This window comes from Mustela lutreola, chromosome 4, assembly GCF_030435805.1.
Source record: "Mustela lutreola isolate mMusLut2 chromosome 4, mMusLut2.pri, whole genome shotgun sequence".
NCBI lineage: Eukaryota > Metazoa > Chordata > Mammalia > Carnivora > Mustelidae > Mustela > Mustela lutreola.
Window position 1 is genome coordinate 161,947,341 of NC_081293.1, and position 21,861 is coordinate 161,969,201.

Genomic DNA, 21,861 nt, shown 5'->3' on the forward strand with positions numbered 1-21,861 from the left:
GGAAGTCGGACAGAATTTCCTACCTCACACTGAAGAGTTTCATCCATAGAGCAACTCAAGGCTAGAAAGACATGCAGTTTATTCATGCTCTTTCCAAGGTTCATTCCTTTAGAGTCTACAGAATAACATCTCCCAACCTGATGGAAAGCATGAGCCCCAATGAAGCAACAGCATTCTCCAAACTCCTCCAAGGGGAAAGAGAGATTCTTTGCTCATTTCACAAATATTAACAATATGAGTATTAATATTAATAATATTAATTATATCAATTATATATAATATGAAATATATATACCTCTAATCTATACATAAAATATAGAATATAATATGTAAAATTATTATATTATTAATATTAATATTAAGGTCTCCCTTCCCACAGTTGTGGAGCTGGAGATCCTGACACACAAGAGTGAAGGAAACCCAGTTTGCTGCTCACAAGGCCTTTCCATTCTAATCTCAGCAACCAGACAACAGGCTAAAGAAATCACTGAAAGAATAAAAGAACAAAAAGATATCAGATGCTACTAAAATACAACTATATCGTTTCATTACATCAGTAAGAATATGAAAGCAAAATCTCTCTGATAAGGAGTTTTTAGAAGCTGAACATTTTCTAGCCTCTGCTTCTCCCTGTCCCCATCTCCTACTCTGCTCTTCCTGGATCACGTGCTTCCGGCCACATGGGACTTCTTGAAGAGCCTCAGAAATACCATGCTTTTCACCCACTGTTCCCACAACGTCCCCCAGCTGCTTGCTCTCCTTATTCAGGACTCACCCAAATGCCAGCTCCGCACAGAAGCCTTCTCTACATAACCTACATAACCTAATGCCAGTAAAATTGCCACACACACCAGCACACATACATTCCCAATCACCCTCTTCCTCCCTTTGTCACTCACCCTCCTTTACTCCCCACTTCTCACTGCCTTGCACCATATTACACACTCACCTATTTGTTTCTTGTCCTAATTTCAGTCTAGAGTGTAAACTATGAGGCAGGGATGCTGCCCTCCTCACCATTATACCTCTAGTCACATAGGAGGCTCTCAATACGTATCTGGTGAATGAGTAACCAATAGATAAATAAAGTGATTAGATCTGGGGCAAGCCATTTATTTCTATAAAGAACTTTAAGGAAATTCCTCAAAGGACAGTGAAAAATAACAGGTAACAGGTTCAACTCAGTAAGTGTGTGACCTGGAGAACCTAGGGAAGCCTACAGAGGAAAGAACTGGTTACTTAAGCATGGTACAAATTAAGTATCACCAGACTGTAATAGAAAAATTGGTGCATACTGGACTCAAGTTTCAGTCACAGTCATGGACTTAGAACACGCTAAACAAAAATAAAAACAAAACGCTAGAAATAATAGTCAAAATGCAGTAATTTGGGGCGCTTGGGTGGCCCAGTGGGTTGGCCTCTGTCTTCAGCTCAGGTCATGATCTCAGGGTCCTGGGATAGAGCCCTGCATTGGGCTTTTTGCTCTGCGGGGAGCCTGCTTCCCCCTCTCTCTCTGCCTGCCTCTCTGCCTACTTGTAATCTCTCTCTGTCTGTCAAATAAATAAATAAAATCTTTTTAAAAAATGCCGTAATTTGCAAGAAATTATTTTACAGCATATAAAACAAGCAGAAATAAACTATAGCAACCATATACTATTTCTCGCTATCTTCTCCCCTACACTAACCTCCACTGCAGGCATCATCATCAATCACTGATAATAAATCTAACTCCCTTCTGTCACGGCTAAACAGAACATCAGAATCACTAAAATACAGGCCAATCACAATTTCTTAAAGCCTTTTAGAAAAGTAGAAAAATTGGGAATAGAGGGAAACTTCCTTCCCAAAGGATGTCTAAAAAGCCTATAACAATCATTATTCTCAATGATGAACCACTGAACATTCCTTTTAAAGTTGAAAACAAAGCAAGGAGGTCAAATACACAACCTCTCTATTAAATATTGTGCTGGAGGTCCCAGCCTACACAATAAGACAAGAAAAACAAACATAAGCATTGAGGAGGATGGGGCGTCTGGGTGGCTCAGTCAGTTGAGCATCTGCCTGCGGCTCAGGTCATGATACCAGGATCAAGCCCCACATTAGGCTTTCTGCTCAGTGAGGAGCCTGCTTCTCCTTCTTCCCCCTGCTCCTGCTCATTCTCTCTCTCTCTCTCTGTCAAATAAATAAATTAGGATTGAGGAGGGAAAGCAAATTTGTCATTATTCAAGGATATAATTATCTACCAGAAACTCTATTAGTATTAATAAGATAGTTTGTCAAAGTTTAACAGAAGATCAATATATATGTTATTTTCATTGCCATACACCAGCAATAAAGAATCAGAAAGAGCAAACTTTTAAACATACAATCTATAATAATAATAACAATAATAATGATAATATAAAAAGGATAAGCAACCAAAATGCACGTTGGCATTTCATGAAAGAGAAAACATGAAGTTTGATAAACCTATGAAAAAACGGTCAACCTCACGGGTAATTAGGAAACTTCAGAGAAACGCCAATGTGACACCTTTTTATAAACCTTGAGACTAGAAAATTTATACAACCTGACAATACCAAGTGTTGAAAGTATGTGGATCAACGAGAATTTCATGTGCTCCTAGGGAGAACTTAATTTGGCACAACTCCTTTGGGGACATGGTAACATTGCCTAGGAGAGGGTAGGTGTGTAAACGCCCTACATCACAGCTGTTCCTCTCCTAGGTACACATCCTAGAGAAACTCTTACTCCTCTGCACTAGGAGAGGTGTACGAAAATACTTGTAGCATCATCCTCACAGCAAGAAACAACTCAAATGTCTGAGAAAAACTGTGGCATATTCAAAAGATGGAATACACTACAAAGAGTGAAAAGGAACTATGGCTACATGTATCCATAGGGGTCAATCTCAGAAAGAGAATGTTAACCAACGTTGAGCAAGTCACAGCAGAGTGCATCCAGATCATTCCATTTTTAGAAAGTTCCAAAATATATTGTCTATATTTATATAACCCTAAAAAAATTTTTTTTAAAAATCGTGAATGAAATATTCAGGACAAAGGTTACAAAGATGAAGGAGGAGCAATGGATCAGGGCCTCAAAGTTCCTGGTAACATTGTGTATCTCAAGCTGGGTGATGGGTGTGTATTAATACTTTACTATTCTTCACTAAACAACGCATATCTATTATAGATCCCCATTTGCCTAGATGGCATACTTAACAAAAATGTAAAATTCTATCAGACTTTATTAAAATAAAACTGTTGAGTGTCGGTATTTATTTACCTAGAAAGTCCTCTGACGTGAAACACCAGTTGCAAAAGAAGGAGACATTCCTCTACTAATAAATAATGGAAGTATCTCTGAACTTTCTTGTATGTATTTGAAGGACGTCTCGACAAACTGCATGAGGCAGAAGAACCTATGGTCTGCTGGAGAAGCAATCTTTTCTCTTCCAAAGAAGGAAGGAGCCTGTTTTCTAACGAGGTAGAGTTAAAGAGCCTTCTCATTTGAAAAGCACAGAATAAATGCAGTCTCTGCCTGGTTCTCTTCATCACTGGCGTGTTTCTTATTCCTCCCCTGAATTTTCCCTCCCCTGAAATTCCCCTCTCTCAGCCACCCCTCTGCGTTTACTCATCACTCCCTGGGTGAGCTGATGGCTTGTCACATGATTTGTTAGCAACTCCAAAGGATGACGGGCTTGGTGGGGCGGAGATTGATACAGAGAGAAATGAGAACGCAACGGAGATAGAGGTTCAAAAATACCTGCTTGCCATGTCCCCCTTACTAACACTAATAAAAATAATTGTCAGAACGAAAACCCTGAAATGACTTCATTTGCTACAGATACTTGCTAGTATTACCACTTAGTCATTATCTTGACCTTTTGCAGTGAGGATAGGATGAACACTGCCTCTGCTCAGTTTTTTGGTTTTTTTTTTTTTTAAAGCAATGAGCTTCTAGTTCTAAAACTCACTGATTTATTATAAATAATTTAGTCCTGTCCCCGCATTTTAAAAATAAGGAAGCTAATAAGAACAGTGACTGAGACAACAAACACGGCATCCTGTGATTAAGGCTGTAATCTCTGAGCTCACGATCACTAACGACTCTGTCACTAAGCAGCAGGGTGTCTCTGGGCAAATCCCGTAATCTTCAGTGTCTCCTCTGTGAAATGTGGGTGGTACTGCTCCCTCACAGGTTGGCTGTGATGATTACATGACGCCTAACGCTTCCACGAGACATGGGCACATAATAAATGTTCAATATGCCATCACCGTTACGTCCAAATCACAAAGCCAGGAAGGTCCAAAATAGAATCTTCCAAAGATAACCTCTTTTTATCCACCCCTAACCTACACATCTCATTTTTGAAATTATAGCCACTTAATAACACTTTTTATAACTTTCAGTCGAACTAATAAACTTTTCTGTCCTCCCCAGGGCTAACTGAAACATATAGAAGTAAATTCCAAACCAATCAAAATGCAGTAATTCAATAAATAATGGCCACTCTCCTTTCTGCCAATTGCTTCAGTCTAGTTTACATATTTAATGGGTGTTTTCAGCTGTGTTTCTAGATACATCCTTCACTCGTCAAGGGATCTGGCAGTTGGCACCTCTCCCCAGCGCTCCTTTTTCATAATTATCTTCCTTTTTCCAACCTGGCATCGAACGGAAGAGAGCGGCAATCACGAGACCTCATCTCCCTGGTCAGACAGGCTTTTGATGATAGCAAATACAGCCACAGCCAGCCCTGGTGGCTGAGGCCTGTAAAAGAATAGCCCCCTCTCTCCTTCTGACCTCACTCTGGGCGCTGAGTAGTCACCATGTGTCGTGACATTGAAGGGAAAGACGGCCTGAAAGGTCCTCACCCAGAATCCCACCACATCGTGGGCTTTGCAAGACAGCGCCTCACATCACAGCAAGAGAATCAGCTATAAAATGAAGATGACGCTGGGGCGGGGGGGGGGGAGGTCTGTCCTGGGCAGGGGCACACTTACTTACCCCAAAGCCAAAAGCAAACAATCTAACTAAACCAATATGCAAAAGTGGTCGTTTAATACATTTAGAGTTTTGTGGTAAATCCCTCTGTGGAGTATGATGCTTCATCTTTCCATTCCAAGACGTCTAAGGCTTATTTGTTCGTGGTGCTATTTTAATTTAAGCAGTGCTTTTCTTTTAAACAACTCCACACGTTATCATAAACGCTAAATGGCTATGCAAACAATTTTCACTCGCTTTAAGCCAAGACAACTACTGATAGAAGCTCAAAACATAAACAGAATCAATCCATGATTCCCAGTTCTCTCCTTGCCTTGCTGCTTTAGGAGATCCACTCCGGAGTCCAACCAAGCCTCATGTTTAAGGCACTAACAAATCAAGAGCATCCAATCCAGGAGAAAATAAAACATTTTTACTCAATAGTTCTAAAAAACACAAGGTCATCATCAAGAGAAAATGTGCATTGTGTTGGATTTCCTAACACTTACTTTATGATTTTCATTTTAATTATATATGGGGTGTGAGCACCATGGGTGAAGTTCCCAAGGAGCTAATTTGGCTCTAGTCCAGTTTTGCCCAGCTTTTCCCAAGAGCTCTAGTTTATTATACCCTGAGATCACATTTAAAATATTTAACACCACCACCGGGTCCACAATGACCAAGCATAAGGGACGCAGGCCATGACCAGTACACCAGTGAGTCCTGGCTAAAGGCCAGCACGTTGGACACCCAAGAAGCCCAGGAAGGCAAGAGGAGGTGGGGGCAGAAAATGTGATGTTATGCAACCATTTGTGTCTGCGTGTATTTGTGTCTGAGTGAGAGTATCAGCAGCCGGCTCCCATTTCTTCATGTTGTCCAAGAACTTATTAATACATTTTTGGAAGTCTTGCAAAAAGCTGAGTATACTATATCTGAGGCATCCTTACCACTTGCCAGATAAAGGGAACATTAATCACTTTTTTAAAAAAAACCTAGAACTTCTACTAAGTAATTTTTGGTTCTTTGTTCTTGTCTCCCTGATTATCGCCTCTCCTTGGAAGCAAAGCAGTACGCAAAAGCACACACAATCACATCTTAACAGGTTACTCCTTTCTCGGCTAAAAAAAAACAAAAACAAAAACAAAAAAAACACACACACACACACACACAAAAACTCGTTAACTGAAAAAGAGAAGCCTTCCTGTGTTTAGGAACCCATAAACATTATCAAATGTTTCCTAACCAAAGAGCGGATTCACGCAGCTCAAGAGGGAAGGGTTGAACCCGTTAGCAAGTTAGCAAAGGTTTAGGATGACACCTCTGATCAAAGCCCTGACCTCATGTTCACTGTTTTTTAAGCATTTTTCATTTATCCAAGATCAAAAAGTTGCAAGAAATCTGTGAACTTGTTAATTCACAGCATCTCTTACTTACCCATTAGTTAAAAAATCTCTGTATCCACAGGATGTGGCGGGTCTTACAAGTTTCAAAAAAGGGAAACTGCCAGACTAAGCCTCTGGCCTTTGGTGGACAAAGATAAAGCACTAGAAGCGGATCTTCGTCTGGGGGTGAGTCAGCACAGCGGCCTCTCACAGTCATGCAAATGAAGGGTGAACCGGTGCTTGGGAGGAGGAGGAGTGACCTTTCCTGACCTGAGCAGGGTTTCCCCTTCCAATACTCCGGGATAGGCAGAGTGGATCAATGACCAGAAGGTGCATATATATTTGCATAAGGATAGAGGGCCTCTCCTCTACCCACGGAAAAAAGGGATCCAGAATCCCTCTCTTAGGACATTCGATTTAATTAGACCCTGATGGGCTGGGTTTGTCCTGACAGAAAAGGAAACCTGGAGTGTGAAGGGATTAATTCACAGTCCACCAAAGTGGTATAAAATTACTTTAAACTGAAAACATCAGAACAATCAACAGCCACAGAAAGACAATTATCTAAACTTAAGCAGACTCCAGCAAATCCATCCTCCACTGACATGGACTCCTCCCCCACCCCCACCCGCTTCTCTGACCAGAGGGAGAAGACTAACCCTTAGCACCAGGAAGTGGGAATTCAGCTATTCATTAGCATCAAAAAGCCCAACAGAACTTTCTATACTTTCCCACGGACGCTCTAAACATCTTTTTTATTAGTTGGTACCTAAACCTTTACTTCAGCAAGTTACCCAATATTGAGTACTTCTGTGAGCACAGGTAAATAAATACCTTCCCTTTTGCCAGTTAATCTATTGTCAGTCAAATAGAAGGACCCAGGCCTTTTGAAACTAAGTGGGGAGAGGAATGTTTCCCTCCCAACAAATCCCAAAGACAGAAGAAGTCAGAAGTCTAACCCAAGTTCAAAGGGAGGATCTGGAGAAAACTCCCACAAAACCAGTCATGCTGGCCTGGGGGTCCTGCACTGGAGGGCACTGGAGGTCCTCACTGAAGAGCCACATCCTTGGAAGGTCAATATCAGAGTGCCCCTGGTGGCCTGTGTAGGCACCTGGACCAGATACCAGGTGCAGCCCCCGGTTCTGTCTCTCCTGGGCAACCTGAAGCAGATCTAAAACCTGAACCAGGAAAACTGCTCCTTTGTGGATAGTGGCAGAACCGAAGAGATGGGGCACTAACTGGCTTGCAATTAATGTGTGCAAAAGAATGCTATGGAAAATGAAAGAACAGTAACCAGATTTGAATGCCAATATGCACAAACCCACAGAGAAAAACACAGGGGGAGAAAAAAAAATCATTTTAAAAATTGCTATTGCCAGTAATAAAAGGGGGGGACTAAAGTTTATAAATGGTCTTTTATGTAAATACACTTACCTAACTTGTTAAATTCTTTACTCTGCTCACCATGAAGTTTCTCCTTCAACATTGCTTCTTTTCAGAAAAGGGACCTCTATTCACACAACTTGAGAATCACTCCCCATAGCTCTTTTTTTCTCATTCCATACATTCATATTCATCATTGAGACCAACAGATCTGACCTCCTAAATAGGTCAGATAGTCTCTCCCAGTCTTCTTCCACCTCCACTTTCACCATCACTTCTGCTGGGACTACTGCAGTAGCCTCCTGACAGGTCGCTTGCATTCACTTGCTTCTCCCCCTCCACTCCCAATTTCATTCACTTCCTTCCTTAGGATCTCTCAATAGATTTCCATTGCTCCTAAAATCCTGAACAGGCCCTTATCTTGCCTCATTCTTCCCTTGTCCATTACCTTTAAGCCACTAAGGTCTTCCTACAAAGGGTCAGGCTCTATCCTACCTCATGTTCTACCTGGAAAGTAGGAGATCATCCATCAATATTTTGCTGAATACTACTGAAATTAGCTATTATAAGTGCCATACTACCTACAATAGGATAACTATATGACCCAGTTTGTTTGACAGTCCTTGCTTTGACCCAATGAACCAGCACACTCTTTGATAAATTCTCACTTCATTCCGGGCTATATGAGGAGTCAGATACATGGTCATCCTACCTATAAGGAAGCTGGAATTCAGAGAGATCACGTAAAGAGTCCGTTCTCTCTCGTTGCAGTAGTCATGCTCTCTAAAGTCAATGGGAACACTTAGCAAATGCTGATTTTTGCTCCTAGAGGAAAATACAAGACTAGGTTCCTATGAGCCACTGGCCACATTTTTGGTCAGCCAATCAATACATGATTTTGTTTTATGTGTATTTCTGTTAAAGACATCTTATTTAATATCTATTGCTGATTCACTGGCATTGAACTCATGACAGGAGCACTGTAACATCTGCCTGACAAGTTTACCTAACACACACATTTTCTCTTAAGCAGAGCACAACCTTTTGCACTTAGGAGACCTTTGTGGGCAATGTGCTCACTGGACAGCTCGAAATTTTCAGTTTGCTGCAGTCTGCAATCTGTGAATGACTGCAGAAGCACTGTAAGCACTGATGGAGAGTTATAAATAAATACTCACAAGTATGTGAATTCACAAATATGAAATTCACAAATAGTGAGGGCTGGTGGAAGCTTATTTAAAGTTATACAGCTGCTCTAGAGTAAGGAAGGACCCCAGAGAACATCCAATTTCACAATCTTTGTCCATTCATTAGATCAGTACTAACAAGAAAAGAAGTGCTCTTTCAAAAACAGTACCATTACTCTAGGTAATGTATAGGTATTAGGTATACCTGATTAAAGGTATTATAATCATTAGGTATAATGATTAAAACGCTTGCATTTCCATTTTGTCAAAGTTCAGTAGATAATGCAGATAGAAAGAGGCAAAACTCTTCCTCATGAAGTGGACAAACATCTGTATAAAAGTACTCAGTAATCCACAACTCTGTACCACTTAAAATTTAAATGGCAGGAACTAGCTACTACTTCTTAATGACAATTCACAAGGGAACCCCAAGTTATTTATAATAATAGCAGGTGAATTCTCAATGCCACGTAGGCTCTGAGATTAACAAAAATAGGAATTTATGTGATTACAAACATTTTTAAGAGTCAAAGCTTGAACCATCTACAGACCAATACCCAGGTAAACTTATACATAGAGCATGAGAAAACCAATAGTCTTGCCTCTTTCTAGACTACAGGGGTGGACAAAATCTTTGACAAGTTTCCAGCACTTAACCACTCTCACTATTCAGGAAGTCCCCTCTACAATGAATTTATCACTTCTTAGTAAATTTTTATGTCCTCTTTTAAAACACATTCAAAACAAGGAGACCAAGCTGCAGGTTTATGAACAGTATGAGTTAAATATTTTAAATCACACGATAGTTTTCCATTCAATAATTTAAGACTATTTAAGGCTATTTAAGAATCAAGCATAAGAAAAATACTTCCCACTGGTCCACTTTATTCTAACTGGCTCTCTTGGCATGTCAAGACTCACATTGCTCTGTTGATACAAGATGATGTTTGAAGTGTCTCTAGCTAGTTGATAAAATATTAAAGGCAATCTAAGAAACACTTGCCTTACATCTAAAAAAAAAAAAAACACAACAAACAACAACAAAAAAAAAAACAAATCTTTTTCCTACCATTTAGAAAACACTAGTTTGGTGGGGGTAGGGGGAGAAATTTGGCAGAAAATAAACTAAACTCAACTTAGAGTTCATAATTGGAAATAAATTAAGATTTACTAAAAAAATTCCAATAGGAACATGAAATATACCCTTTGCCCAGATTCCCCTATGCTAACATTTTACTCCAGTAGATTTATCTCTTTTTCTTGTAATATTTCTGAACAGTGAAGGAGTTCAGAGTATGCCACCCCCAAAATGTGCTGCTCTAGCATAAGGATTATTGTGAGCTGAAGGCAAATGTTAAAAGAGCAGACACAGGATGAGCTTTCTGTCCTCTGCCAATCTGCCTGAAAAAAGAACATAAATTCCCCCATAAAGGTGTCCCCTGCTTCCCAAACCAGGAAGAAGACAATCTTATCATGTAAGGTGGGGTGCCATGGAAATACACCTGTACAAACAAGCCTCACTAAATTAACACTCATCTTCCTGTAGTTGCCCTACATATTCACCTTCCCATAGGTGCTACTCTTGAAAGCCCAAAACCCTTTTTGTCTGTATCACTTCTCTGAAATTTATTGTTTGTTTTGTTAAGAAGCTATATAAGCCAAAGTTCCAACCACCCCTTTGAGTTACACATTACTGAGTTTCTCCCGTGTATATGCATGCTGCACTTGTTAATAGACTTCTGGTTTTCTCTCATTATTCCACCTTTTGTCAGTCTAATGTGCAGGGCATAAGCTGGAGAACCTGGAGGAATAGAGGAAATAAGCTCTTCCTCCTCCTGTACCATCTATGAGAAAGTTGCAAACGTGATGCGCTTTTTTTCCTTAAATACTTCAATGTGTATTTCTGGAAATCAAGAACATTCACTTATATAATCACAGCACAATTATCAAAATCAGGAAGTTCAAATTGATACGATACTATTATATAATCTATAGGCTTTATTCAAGTTTCTCTGTCACAATGATTTATCATAAAAGAACAGAGTTTATTTCTCTAGTCCAACAGCTAAGCGAGGATCACTTAGTTCTTCAGTCCTTTTGTGTGTGTGTGTGTGTGTGTGTGTGTGTGTGTGACCTTGACATTTTTGAAAAGTAAGGTTAAATCTACAAAAGTTATTTTGTAGAATATCCCTCTACTTGGGTCTCTCTAATGTCTCTTTGCAGCGAGATGCTGGTAATGGATTTTTGGCAGAAATGTAACAAGAGTGGTGTCAGACCTCATATCAAGAGGTAATGCAGTTGGTTTGTCCCATTGGTGAGGGTATCAACTTTGCGTACTTGGTTACAATTCTATCTGCCCAGCAAGTTCATGAATTTTTACTTGTCATTTATGTTACAGGGCATCTGACACAAAAATTCTGAAATACTTCACAAATGAGTCTACTTACATAGTTTCAATGGCTTGTATTTTTTGTTACAGTTTCAGAGTTTTTATTTGAGTTTTGATCTTTATTTTCTACATATTTATTCCTTTTATTACCAAGTACAATGTTTCTACTACCTTCCATTTTTATCTTATAATGTGTGACAAGAAAAGTGTCTAATCAAAGATTATTTTAGGCAACACTTTAACGATGTTGGTTATGGCTGCCCGGGGAATGCAACGCTTCCTTTCTATGCTCCTGGCAATGGGAGCAGGTATGTCCTGGACATGCAGAAGAATGCTGGCAAATTTGTGGACCTCCACATACCGCAAAAATACTCTGCCAGCAACCACATTATCATCACCAAGGATCACGTGTCCATCCAGATGAACATGGATGAGGCTGACAAGGGGACAGGCAGGTTCAACAGCCAATTTAAAACCTGTATCTGTGGGGCCATTAGCAGGATGGGTGAGTCAGAGGACTCCATTCTTCAACTGGCCAAGGCTGATGGAATGGTTTCAAAGAACGTCTGAGAGGATCACAGATGTGGAATATTTGCTGTCAATAATAATTCTCCAAATAAATAAATAAATAAAATGATGTCAGTTTTTGGTAAATTTTCAAATACATAGGTGGGGTGGATTTTCAGGGGGTTCTTCTATATGTTACTTATGGTTTGTGTAGAACACGTTACTTAGAGAATCCATGGAATGCCTATACCTATTCTGGTCACACAAACTGAAAACAAATGCATACAAATCATATGCCAATGTACACACTGTCTCAGTACATTTGGGCCTGTTGTAACAAAGAACCACGGACTGGGTGGCTTACATAAGCCACAGAAATATATTTCTCACAGTCTGAAAACTGGAAGTCCAAGGTCATGCTGCCAGCATGGTTGGATTTCTAGTGAGACCCTCCTCCTGGCTGCAGACTGTCTACTTCTCCTTTTCATCAGCACATGGCAGAAAGAAAAAAGTGAGCTAGCTCTCTGGACTCTTCTTCTAAGAGCACATACCCCATTCAAGAGGGCAGAGTCCTCCCACGTAACCACCTCCCAAAGGCCCCAAACCTCAAAATACCATCACACTGGGGATTAACTTTCAACATATGAATTTTGGAGGGACACGACCATTTAGTCCATAACACACATTTAATTACTTATGTTCAGGGGCGCCTGGGTGGCTCAGTGGGTTAAGCCACTGCCTTCGGCTCAGGTCATGATCTCAGGGTCCTGGGATCGAGCCCTGCATCGGGCTCTCTGCTTGGCAGGGAGCCTGCTTCCCTTCCCCTCTCTCTGCCTGCCTCTCTGCCTACTTGTGATCTCTCTCTGTCAAATAAATAAAAAAAAAATCTTAAGAAAAAAAAATTATAATTACTTATGTTCAAAAAGATTAATGAAATGATACAGATGCAAATAAAAAGCACCAGTCATTAGAAAAGATACAATATTTATAAACAAGAGTGATGAAAATAATTAGATTGCAGGAAAACAAAATTCATTTGTCAGAAAAACACTAAATTCTAGATCTACTCAAAAGCCTGCCTCAGAAATTTGACCCTGACAAACTACATCTTTTACTGTTATCTATAATAAAACTATCAAGGATTGCACATGCATAAAAAGACACGAACGCAAATGAACACAAAATTATTTGAACTTGCGGTCTTGTTGAAATAACACTGCAGATATCATACTGAAAAATATACAGAATTATTTGAAGGGTAAAAAGTACATATTCTATACTTTGTTTGGAAGTTCTAAATATAGCCAACACTGCCGAGGAACTGGTTTAATATTTTTCCAGCAGCATATGTGTAAGCTTCCTTGGACAGTGCCTGAAAATCTACCTCTTAGCTGTCCTCACTGGGACTCAGGCATCCTTGGCCCACCGGAGTCCATTCTCCAGGATCATCCATTTAAGACACAGATCAGATCACGTCACTGCCGTGCCCAAAACCTTGCATCACATCACACTTAAAAAACATTCCAAGCCATATTTATATCCCGTCGGCCTCTATGGTCTAGCCTCCACCCATCTCTGCACTTCTTTTCCTGCCCCTCTCCAGGCCAGCTATACTGGCCCTCTGTTCTCCAGCACACCAAGCACAGGGCTGCTCCTCTGCCTGGAACATTCCCCACCACCACCACCACCACCACCAAATTCCCCTGTGGCTTGTTCCCTGTCTTTACTCAGGTTCTAATGTTGCCTCCTTGGAGAAGCCTGCCTTGATCCCTAAGCACCACAGTGCCCTGTCCTTCCCCCCTTGCTTCCCATACATTCTTTTCTTACTGGTGCTCCTCAAAATCCGACATTATTTCAGATAACTGTTTGCTTGTTTATGTTCTGGATTCTCCACTAGGAAAGAAGCTTCAGGTGAGCGTGAGTGTTTGGCTCTCCAGCATATTCCATCTAGAAGTCAGCCCAGCAGCACACGTTGACACCTATGAAATATGTGTTGAATGAAGCACTGAAGGAGGGCTTAGGTTTTCACCTAACAAAATGCACGCACACATACACACAGATGTAGAGAATACGGAGGTGACAACTCTGCCCTTGCGTCAGAATGGCCTGGAGAGCTTGAAACTGCACGCACCAGGTCCAGCCGCTGGAGATCTGGATTTGGCAGGCATGACCAGGCTAAATTCTGAATCAGAGCCAGAAGCCAGAAGTCTCTTACAAGAGGCTGAGCTACCTATTAACTGAAGACTAAGGCTCCTCCTCTTCTGGAGGTTTCCAGGGCAGTGTTTCAGATGCGGTGCTTTAGCCGCCCACTCTTGGCTATGAATGACCACCTAGAAAAGCCGTAACTGCACCCCACAGTGGGATGAGCTACAGTGACCTCATCCTCGGCCTGGAGCCCACTTCCTTAAGGAATAAACATACTCTCTTAACCAATGTTTTTATTTGTTGACAAGAGGGCATCCGCACCAAGAACGCAGATTTCCGTTGTTTTGGAAGCCGACTGAGTGTGCAGGAGGTTGGGGAGGGAGGGAGGAATAAGAAAGAGTAATCAAGGAATAGGTTTGGATGAAGGGCAACAGGCTGCAGGGAGAGACTGTTCTTGCCCTGGGAGACTCACTGAGAAGAGGATCACAAGGTGTCCTGATTGGTTTACCAACAGTCTTTAATGCTTATCTCCCAGACCCTGACTCTGGACTCAGCGCATCTCACTGAACCCTCTCATTTATTTACAGACTAAATGTCCATGTCTCCCAGAATCCCTATGTTGAAACCTAATTCCCAGTGTGATGGTATTTGGAGATAGGGGGGTTTGGGGGGTGATCAAGTCATGAGGGTGGAGCCCACATGAATGGGATTAATGCCCTTAGAAAAGGGACCCCAGACAGTTCCCTTGGCCCCTCCACCACATGAGGACACAGCAAGAAGAGGAACTAGGAAAGGGGCTCTCAGCAGACACCAAATGTGCAGACGCCTTGATTTTAAGACTTCCCAGGCTCCAGACTGTGAGAACTAAGTCTGGTGAGGCGCTACCTACACAGACTGTGTAGCAACCTACACAGACTACTGGGTAGTCATTATAATCCCTACTGTATAAATGAGTAAGCCACAGTATAGAGCCACTAGGTAAGGGGAAGAGCCAGGGTTTGAACCCAGCTCCTTGGCTTCAACGGGAGATCCACCACCTCCTGCTGAATTGTGGCCAGTGCCTCTATCTCCCAGCCTCCCACCCTCCAACACACTTAGCCAGCATAGCCCTTGCTTTCTTCAACAACTCCTGACCCTGCATGTGCATTAGAATCACCTAGAGAACTTTCAGAGGAAATACTTGAGTCCTACTCCCAGAGATTCTAATTAATTAGGTAATGTCTAGGCATTAGTACTTTTTTAAGCTTCCTAGATAATTCCTTTGTACAACTAGAGTTAGAAACCACTGTTCCAGGTCAATAAGAAAGGCCAGGCCTCAGTGGAAGTACCACAAACAACATACACAAAGAAGGAACCCCCAATTCAGAAGAAATCAGTGAGTAGCTTGGCTTAGAAGCTTCTAGAGCTAGGGATGTGGTTCTAGCCCATCCTGAAAAGAAGCCTCAAGTCTAGAATGGCAAAGACTGTTAGGGCTACCACAACAAAGCACCACAAACGGAGTGACTTAAACAACAAAAATATATTGTCTCACAGTTCTGGGGTTAGAAGTCTGAGATTAAGGTGTGGGCCAAGCCATGCTCCCTCTGAAGGTGCTCAGGAAAGATCTACCCCAGGGGTGCCTCCAAGCTTCCAGTAGTTCCTTGACTTGTGACAACATAACTCCAGCTTCCCGAGGCACTGTCCTACAGTGTGCATGTGTCTATGTTCTAAAACTCCCTTCATTAAGGGCCCCAGTCATCATGGATTAGGGCTTACCCTCCTCAGTATGACTTCATCTTAACTAATCACATCTATAAGGACTTTATTGCAAAATAATGTCATATTCTGAGGTACTGGGGGCAAGGGGAAGACTCCAGCCTATGTCTTCTGGGAGGGACACAATTAAACCCATAACAGGCAGGTAGAGCCAAACGTTGGGGTAGCATGCCCCAAGGACACACTGAGGAACATATTCCTGAGCCAGATGCCCACTTCACTCACTGTCCTGACAGTTTACAACATGTGTGTATACACATTCAAGGCCCAGAAAAGTCCTTCAGTAAAGCAATCTGTCTGCTCTGTTTATCCAAATCTATTTGACCATAAAACTGTTTCTACCTCGCACCTGTTTAGGAAACCCCACAACCGTCTATGTGTAGAGGAACCATGATGAATTCAAACCTCATGTGAGCAGCATATGCACCCAGGAGCAGACCATCTGATATGGAGGCCGCGGGGCTTTCCTTGAGAAAACATCCAGAGAAACTAGAAACAAAAGGTGAATGATCGTGAACTGCCTTCTTTTACAGTACAGTAATAAGCAATCCTGAGTCTTATGCCACCTTCTCTGTGGCCAACTTTTTATAATACGCTAATTCATCTCACAGAGTGCTATTTCAGCCCTCTGGGAAGTTGAGCTTGGGGTACAGGAATAGTAGGGTAGGACATGTTGTAGCCGGAGGAACCAAATGTCCTCCTGGATCCCCATTGATATTGAGCGGCTTCCTGGAGCTACATGAAAGCTGGAGAAAGTTGCTCAGGCCTTCTTTCCTTCCCTCGCCCATCAGGAATCCACTCCAAACATGACATGGTACCTCCGTTACAGAGAAGACCACAGAAAATACAGCTGCCACCTGCCCAACACAGATTGGGACAAAAACTTTGGGAAAAGCTGACTTGAAGGCACACACAAGATAATCTAACACACAGTGTGGCTTCTAAAAATGAAACCATATAATTTACATATATTTGAGGCAAGATTTTGCTCAAACACTTCTTTGAACATAGGGAACCATGGGCCATTTCAAAACGGAAAGGCATATGTTTTTCAGGTTTTCACTTTTGAGCAAACCAGACTTTCTAAACTTTTAATTCAAGAAAGAAATTACAATGCACACCAAAGCAGTACTTTCCCCAGCAGCAAATTAGAGAGGGCTAATTTGTGGGCACAGCCATGCCCTGTTATCTGTACCTTGTCACTTTAATTTAGCATACCCAAAACCTCGTCATTCCTTTCATTCTTTTACTTCTCCACATAGAATTTTAGCCTTTATGCTGGCTTTCAAAGAGTCGAAAATAAAACCAACCCACATTAAGCAAAACAGCCACATAAGGCCTTTCCTTTATGTGTGGAGAAAAAGACTTTCAAAGTTCAGAAGAAGGATTTTTTTTTTTTTCAAAGCACTAAGTAGTCTTGGTAATGTTTTTAAAGATCTATTTTAAAACATTGAGTTTTTTTCCCTCCATTGTGCTGACGTGCATGTGGACAGACATGTGGATTTCCTCTAACAGAAGCAACAAAGTTGTTACTTGAAACCTGTACATTTCAATCCCTTGCTAAAACATGACCCCTGTACAAGAGTCTGGAAGAGCCACAAACTGTCAAACTAGGAGACACACTTTCCATCCTCCTGCCCTGTGGAGCTTTAACAGGCAAGGATGACAGCATGAGCTCAGGGGACATGCTGGTCTCCAAATCCTCAATATCCTGCTCTTAACAATAACGAATCCAGCCATCCTTGGAGCACAGGAAACAGACTGTCAAAGAGTTGTAGAACCGAGTGCTACTGCCTTTACCTACGGGCGGGCATAAAGCATGAAATACAAGTGTCCCCCAAAATCCTTTATTAACGCTCTGGCACCTGCTACCCTCATCAGGGAGAACCGTTCTCTGAAACAAAAAATAATTATTGTAAACAAAAATACATGTCTTCCACAACCTCGTAGGTGTCACTTGGCTTCCACAATCTCCTGGCTGTCCCCATCCCACCTGACTCTCCATCCTTTAGAAATGCACAACAGATTTCCCAGCACTCTCACCTCACAAGGAGCAGAAAGCGTTAAATATGCATCACCTGTGCTCTCATTCTGTAAATCATTTGGTTAGAAATACTAGTCACTGGGGATGATTGTGTATCGGTCATCACAGCGGCAAGTTGTAAAAATGCACCACAGACAGGGAAATGCAGACTCTTTGGAAATTCAAGTGGTAATTGGAATTCAGAGCTAGGACCCTGCCATAAATCTGTACTTTGCAGCTGTCATTGGGAATAGAAGTCTGCCTCTTGATGGAGCAGAGACCCGAAGCCCATTCCAGGGAGCACTTCCTTACACAGCTGTCAGCCTTACCACTTGCAAGAGGAGGGATCCGTTTCACACCCAGCCCATGCCCCCTCGTTGAGGGGAATGCCTGGCAGAGCTGGGAAGGGCAGAACTCTTTCCAGCACATGGAAAATCTGACTGACAGAGGCACAGCTTAGGAGGGTACCCCAAGGATCACATTTCTTGATACAGCCTGCCTTTATTTTATTATTATTCTCTGACTCCCAGATGCAAGGAGGCCCAGGGACAGAATGAAAGTGAAAGTTATAGGTCCCTCAGCTGACCTCAGGGCCTACCTGCTTTGAATAGCATGTTTCAGGTGATTCTATTTCTAATCCTTTCTCTGGGCCACAGAGTTTGATACTCATCACAGCCCCTCACTCGTTTAAAAAAAAAAAAAAATCAAACAGATGGCAAAAACTAGTGCCAGAAATCATGTGGGGCTTTCAGTTTTGCTTTGTTTGCAAATGGAAACCAAGTCTGCTCCTACAGCCTTGCAGACACTTACCACCTTGCCCCCCAGTCTCTTGTGTCTGCCCACCAGGTGCTCTGCGCACCTGGTGACCCGGCGGTCATGTGAGAGGACACTGTGTTTGCAGACATCCCCCAGAGATCACAGATGGCCATGCCACCGCTCAGCAGCCGACCTGGTGACTGTATAGATGCTGCTTCCCCACCCCCAACTGAACCTGGGGTTCAATTTCCCATTGTATGGAGACGCCAAAGCAGGCATGTTCTGGTTACCCTTTCTTTCTTTCTTTCTTTCTTTCTTTCTTTCTTTCTTTTTCTTTCTTTCTTTCTTTAAAATATTTTATTTATTTATTTGACAGACAGAGATCACAAGTAGCAGAGAGGCAGGCAGAGGGGGAGGAGGGAAGCAGGCTCCCTGCTCAGCAGGGAGCCCAACGTGGGGCTCAATCCCAGGACCCTGAGATCATGAAGTGAGCTGAAGGCAGAGGCTTAACCTACTGAGACACCCAGGCGCCCCTGGTTATCATTTCTAAAGGCATTTGTGTGAAGGCCTTATCATGGCATGGAAAGAGGAGAAAACAAAATATAAAATTATACTACATTGAAGACCCTTACCTTGGATGAGTGTAAGCCAATCCATATATGTATATGCTCCTTCTCAGCAAAAATCACAACTGCCTTCTAACCCTCCTTTGAAGAAGAACCTGGGATGCACACCTGAAAGCACCCAGCCCTTCATCACTCACAAAAGGACCCAGACCCTTTTTGGCTGGTCCCTCCCCGACAAGCTGTACAGAACCACTGCTTCTTTCTGTGGGCTCATGTGCATTCCAGATTTCAGGCAGCTCTTCAAAAACCAGCTCTGGCACTCAAAAGCCTCAACCAAGGCTGGGCAACCTCAGGCGACACCCACCCGGAGACAAGTGGCTTTTGCATACGGAGCCGTTTGGAACCTTAAGTTCCAGAGCTAAGTACCCAGGGGTCTTACAGTGCCCTGGCAGAGATGTGAGCACCTGTGCAAGAAGGAACTGCAAACACTCCAGGGAAGGGGGGATAGGAGGCCAGGGTGTCTCACGCCTCAGCTGCAGAAAGAGAGCTCTCGTCACCACACACACACAAACAGTCAGCCCCACACGGACTGTGCTCTGAAATCTGAATACCTCTGGTTCACAGAGGAGGGGCACCAGTGCTCTCAGAAGGGAAAAGTATCTATTTTGGCCAAAATTCTGAAAGTCTCTGCAACCTAGGAAAATTAAAGAACTCTAAAGATAACAAGATATTCCAAGAAGGTAAGCCTTTTTTTTTTTTTTTTTTTTTTTTTTGGTCTTTCCTTCCTTTTACATGGCTCCAGACTTTTAAAAAAACAAATAGCAAAAGGGAAGTTGCTATTCTAGAGTACAGCCTCTCTCTAGCCCAAGTTCCCACGTGGCTAGTGGTGGCAAGGGGGAGACCTCTAAGGCACTTGAATAAAGCAGTCTATGCCTCTGAGAGTGAAACATGTCCAATCAACCCAGGAGTCAACACAGAATCCTAGAGAGGCAATGGCATTTGAGAGTCCACAACCCGGCTGAGGCTATTACCATATCTAAAGCGAGAACCCATCAGTCAGATGCAGAGAGGTGGCCGACCATGAAAGCAAAGAAAAATTGGAGTCTGGGAAGCCACCCAGCTCTACCCTAGGGAGTACCAGCCCCGCCACAGATTTGCGCCTCCATGTCCCATTGCCAAGTATGAGGCTCCGGTGCAGGATGGAGGAATCAGGCTCCCCTTGCAGGATGCCTCCAGACCTCGATCGTACTGGCCAGCTCTCCTCATTGTGATTCCTTGCTCATCACCCACTGTCCGGGTTACCACCAGGCTTCCCTTGAAGTCCGCTATACAAAGGAAATCTGCCCATCAAAGAGGGCCAGTGGCCCCGGTTACATTTCTCACAGTAAGTCACCATCAAATTGGCATCTTGCTCCCCAGTCGCTAGAAACCTGCCAATGGCGCTTACCCCTGGGAGGCAGCTCTGCTCTCCTGGAGGTGACAGTCTGTCTTCTGAGCCTGTTTTCAGGTAAGGTGACCTGCTGTGGGGGGGGGGAGACGATGACACAGGATGCATGTTGGCTCTCAGCCATGCCCCTCAACTTCATCACTGCTTCACTTCCAGTTCAGCTCAAGGAAAACCAAGCCCTTCTTCTGCACAGTTCCATCACCATAAATACACCAAGAGTCCAATCTTATGAGGTCAACCTGTCTGTGGGAACAAGTCCAAGTTTGTCTATTGACTTTTTTTTCTTTAAAAATGTCTTATTGGGGGGACACTTGGGTGGCTCAGTTGGTTGGACGACTGCCTTCGGCTCAGGTCATGATCCTGGAGTCCCGGGATCGAGTCCCGCATCGGGCTCCCAGCTCCATGGGGAGTCTGCTTCTCTCTCTGACCTTCTCCTCATTCATGCTCTCTCTCACTGTCTCTCTCTCAAGTAAATAAATAAAATCTTTAAAAAAAAAAAATGTCTTATTGGCGGACGCCTGGGTGGCTCACTCAGTTGAGTGTCCAACTCTTGATTTCGGCTCAGGTCATGATCTCAAGGCAGTGAGATCCAGCCTGGCCTCAGGCTCCTCGTTCAGCGGCAAGTCTAAGTCTCCCTCTGCTCCTCCCCCTCCACACCTGCATGTGCCTGCTCTCTCAAATAAATAACTTTTTTTAAAAGATTATATTTATTTGACAGACAGAGATCACAAGTAGACAGAGAGGCAGGCAGAGAGAGGAAGGGAAGCAGGCTCCCTGCTGAGCAGAGAGCCCAGATGTGGGGCTCAATCCCAGGACCCTGGGATCATGACCTGAGCAGAAGGCAGAGGCTTTAGCCCACTGACCCACTCAGGTGCCTCTTAAATAAGTAACTTTTTAAAAATTTATTTTGACGTGATCTCAAATTTTAAAAAAAAGATCCTTCTTTCTCTCTTTAGCATTTGAAAGTAACTCAACAACCCCAAGCTCACCACTCCCTGATGCTTCCCTGATGCTTTGGTGTGTATTTCCTACATCTATAACCCTTCTCCTCCACAGCCACAACACAAACATCATCAGGAAATTAACATGTAATACATGTTACATTTGCTCCTTGGACCACAAGGATGTACCCCCAAATGTACTTTATAGCAAAAGGATCGGGTTCAGAATCACCAGGTACTTTTAAGTTGTTACCTCCCTTTGGTCTCCTTCACCCTAAAACACCTCCCTAGGTCTTCCCTTGATTTTTCTAACCTTGGCAGTTTCTGAAATTACAGGCTGTTTATTTTGTATTAAGTCCTTCAGTCTGGCTTTGTCTGATGCTTCCTGTGATTA

The 21,861-nt window shown here is 42.7% G+C and overlaps 2 protein-coding genes across 13 annotated transcripts in view; one reads left to right on the forward strand and one right to left on the reverse strand.

The window, feature by feature from the left end:
* The window catches only part of ELMO1 (engulfment and cell motility 1), a 526,731-nt gene that overhangs the window by 449,969 nt on the left and 54,901 nt on the right, over positions 1-21,861 (reverse strand). The window lies entirely within an intron of this gene.
* LOC131829622 (small ribosomal subunit protein eS21-like) lies at positions 11,649-11,897 on the forward strand. Its single transcript, XM_059171581.1, has one exon. The coding sequence runs from the start codon at positions 11,649-11,651 to the stop codon at positions 11,895-11,897; it is 249 nt and encodes an 82-aa protein (XP_059027564.1).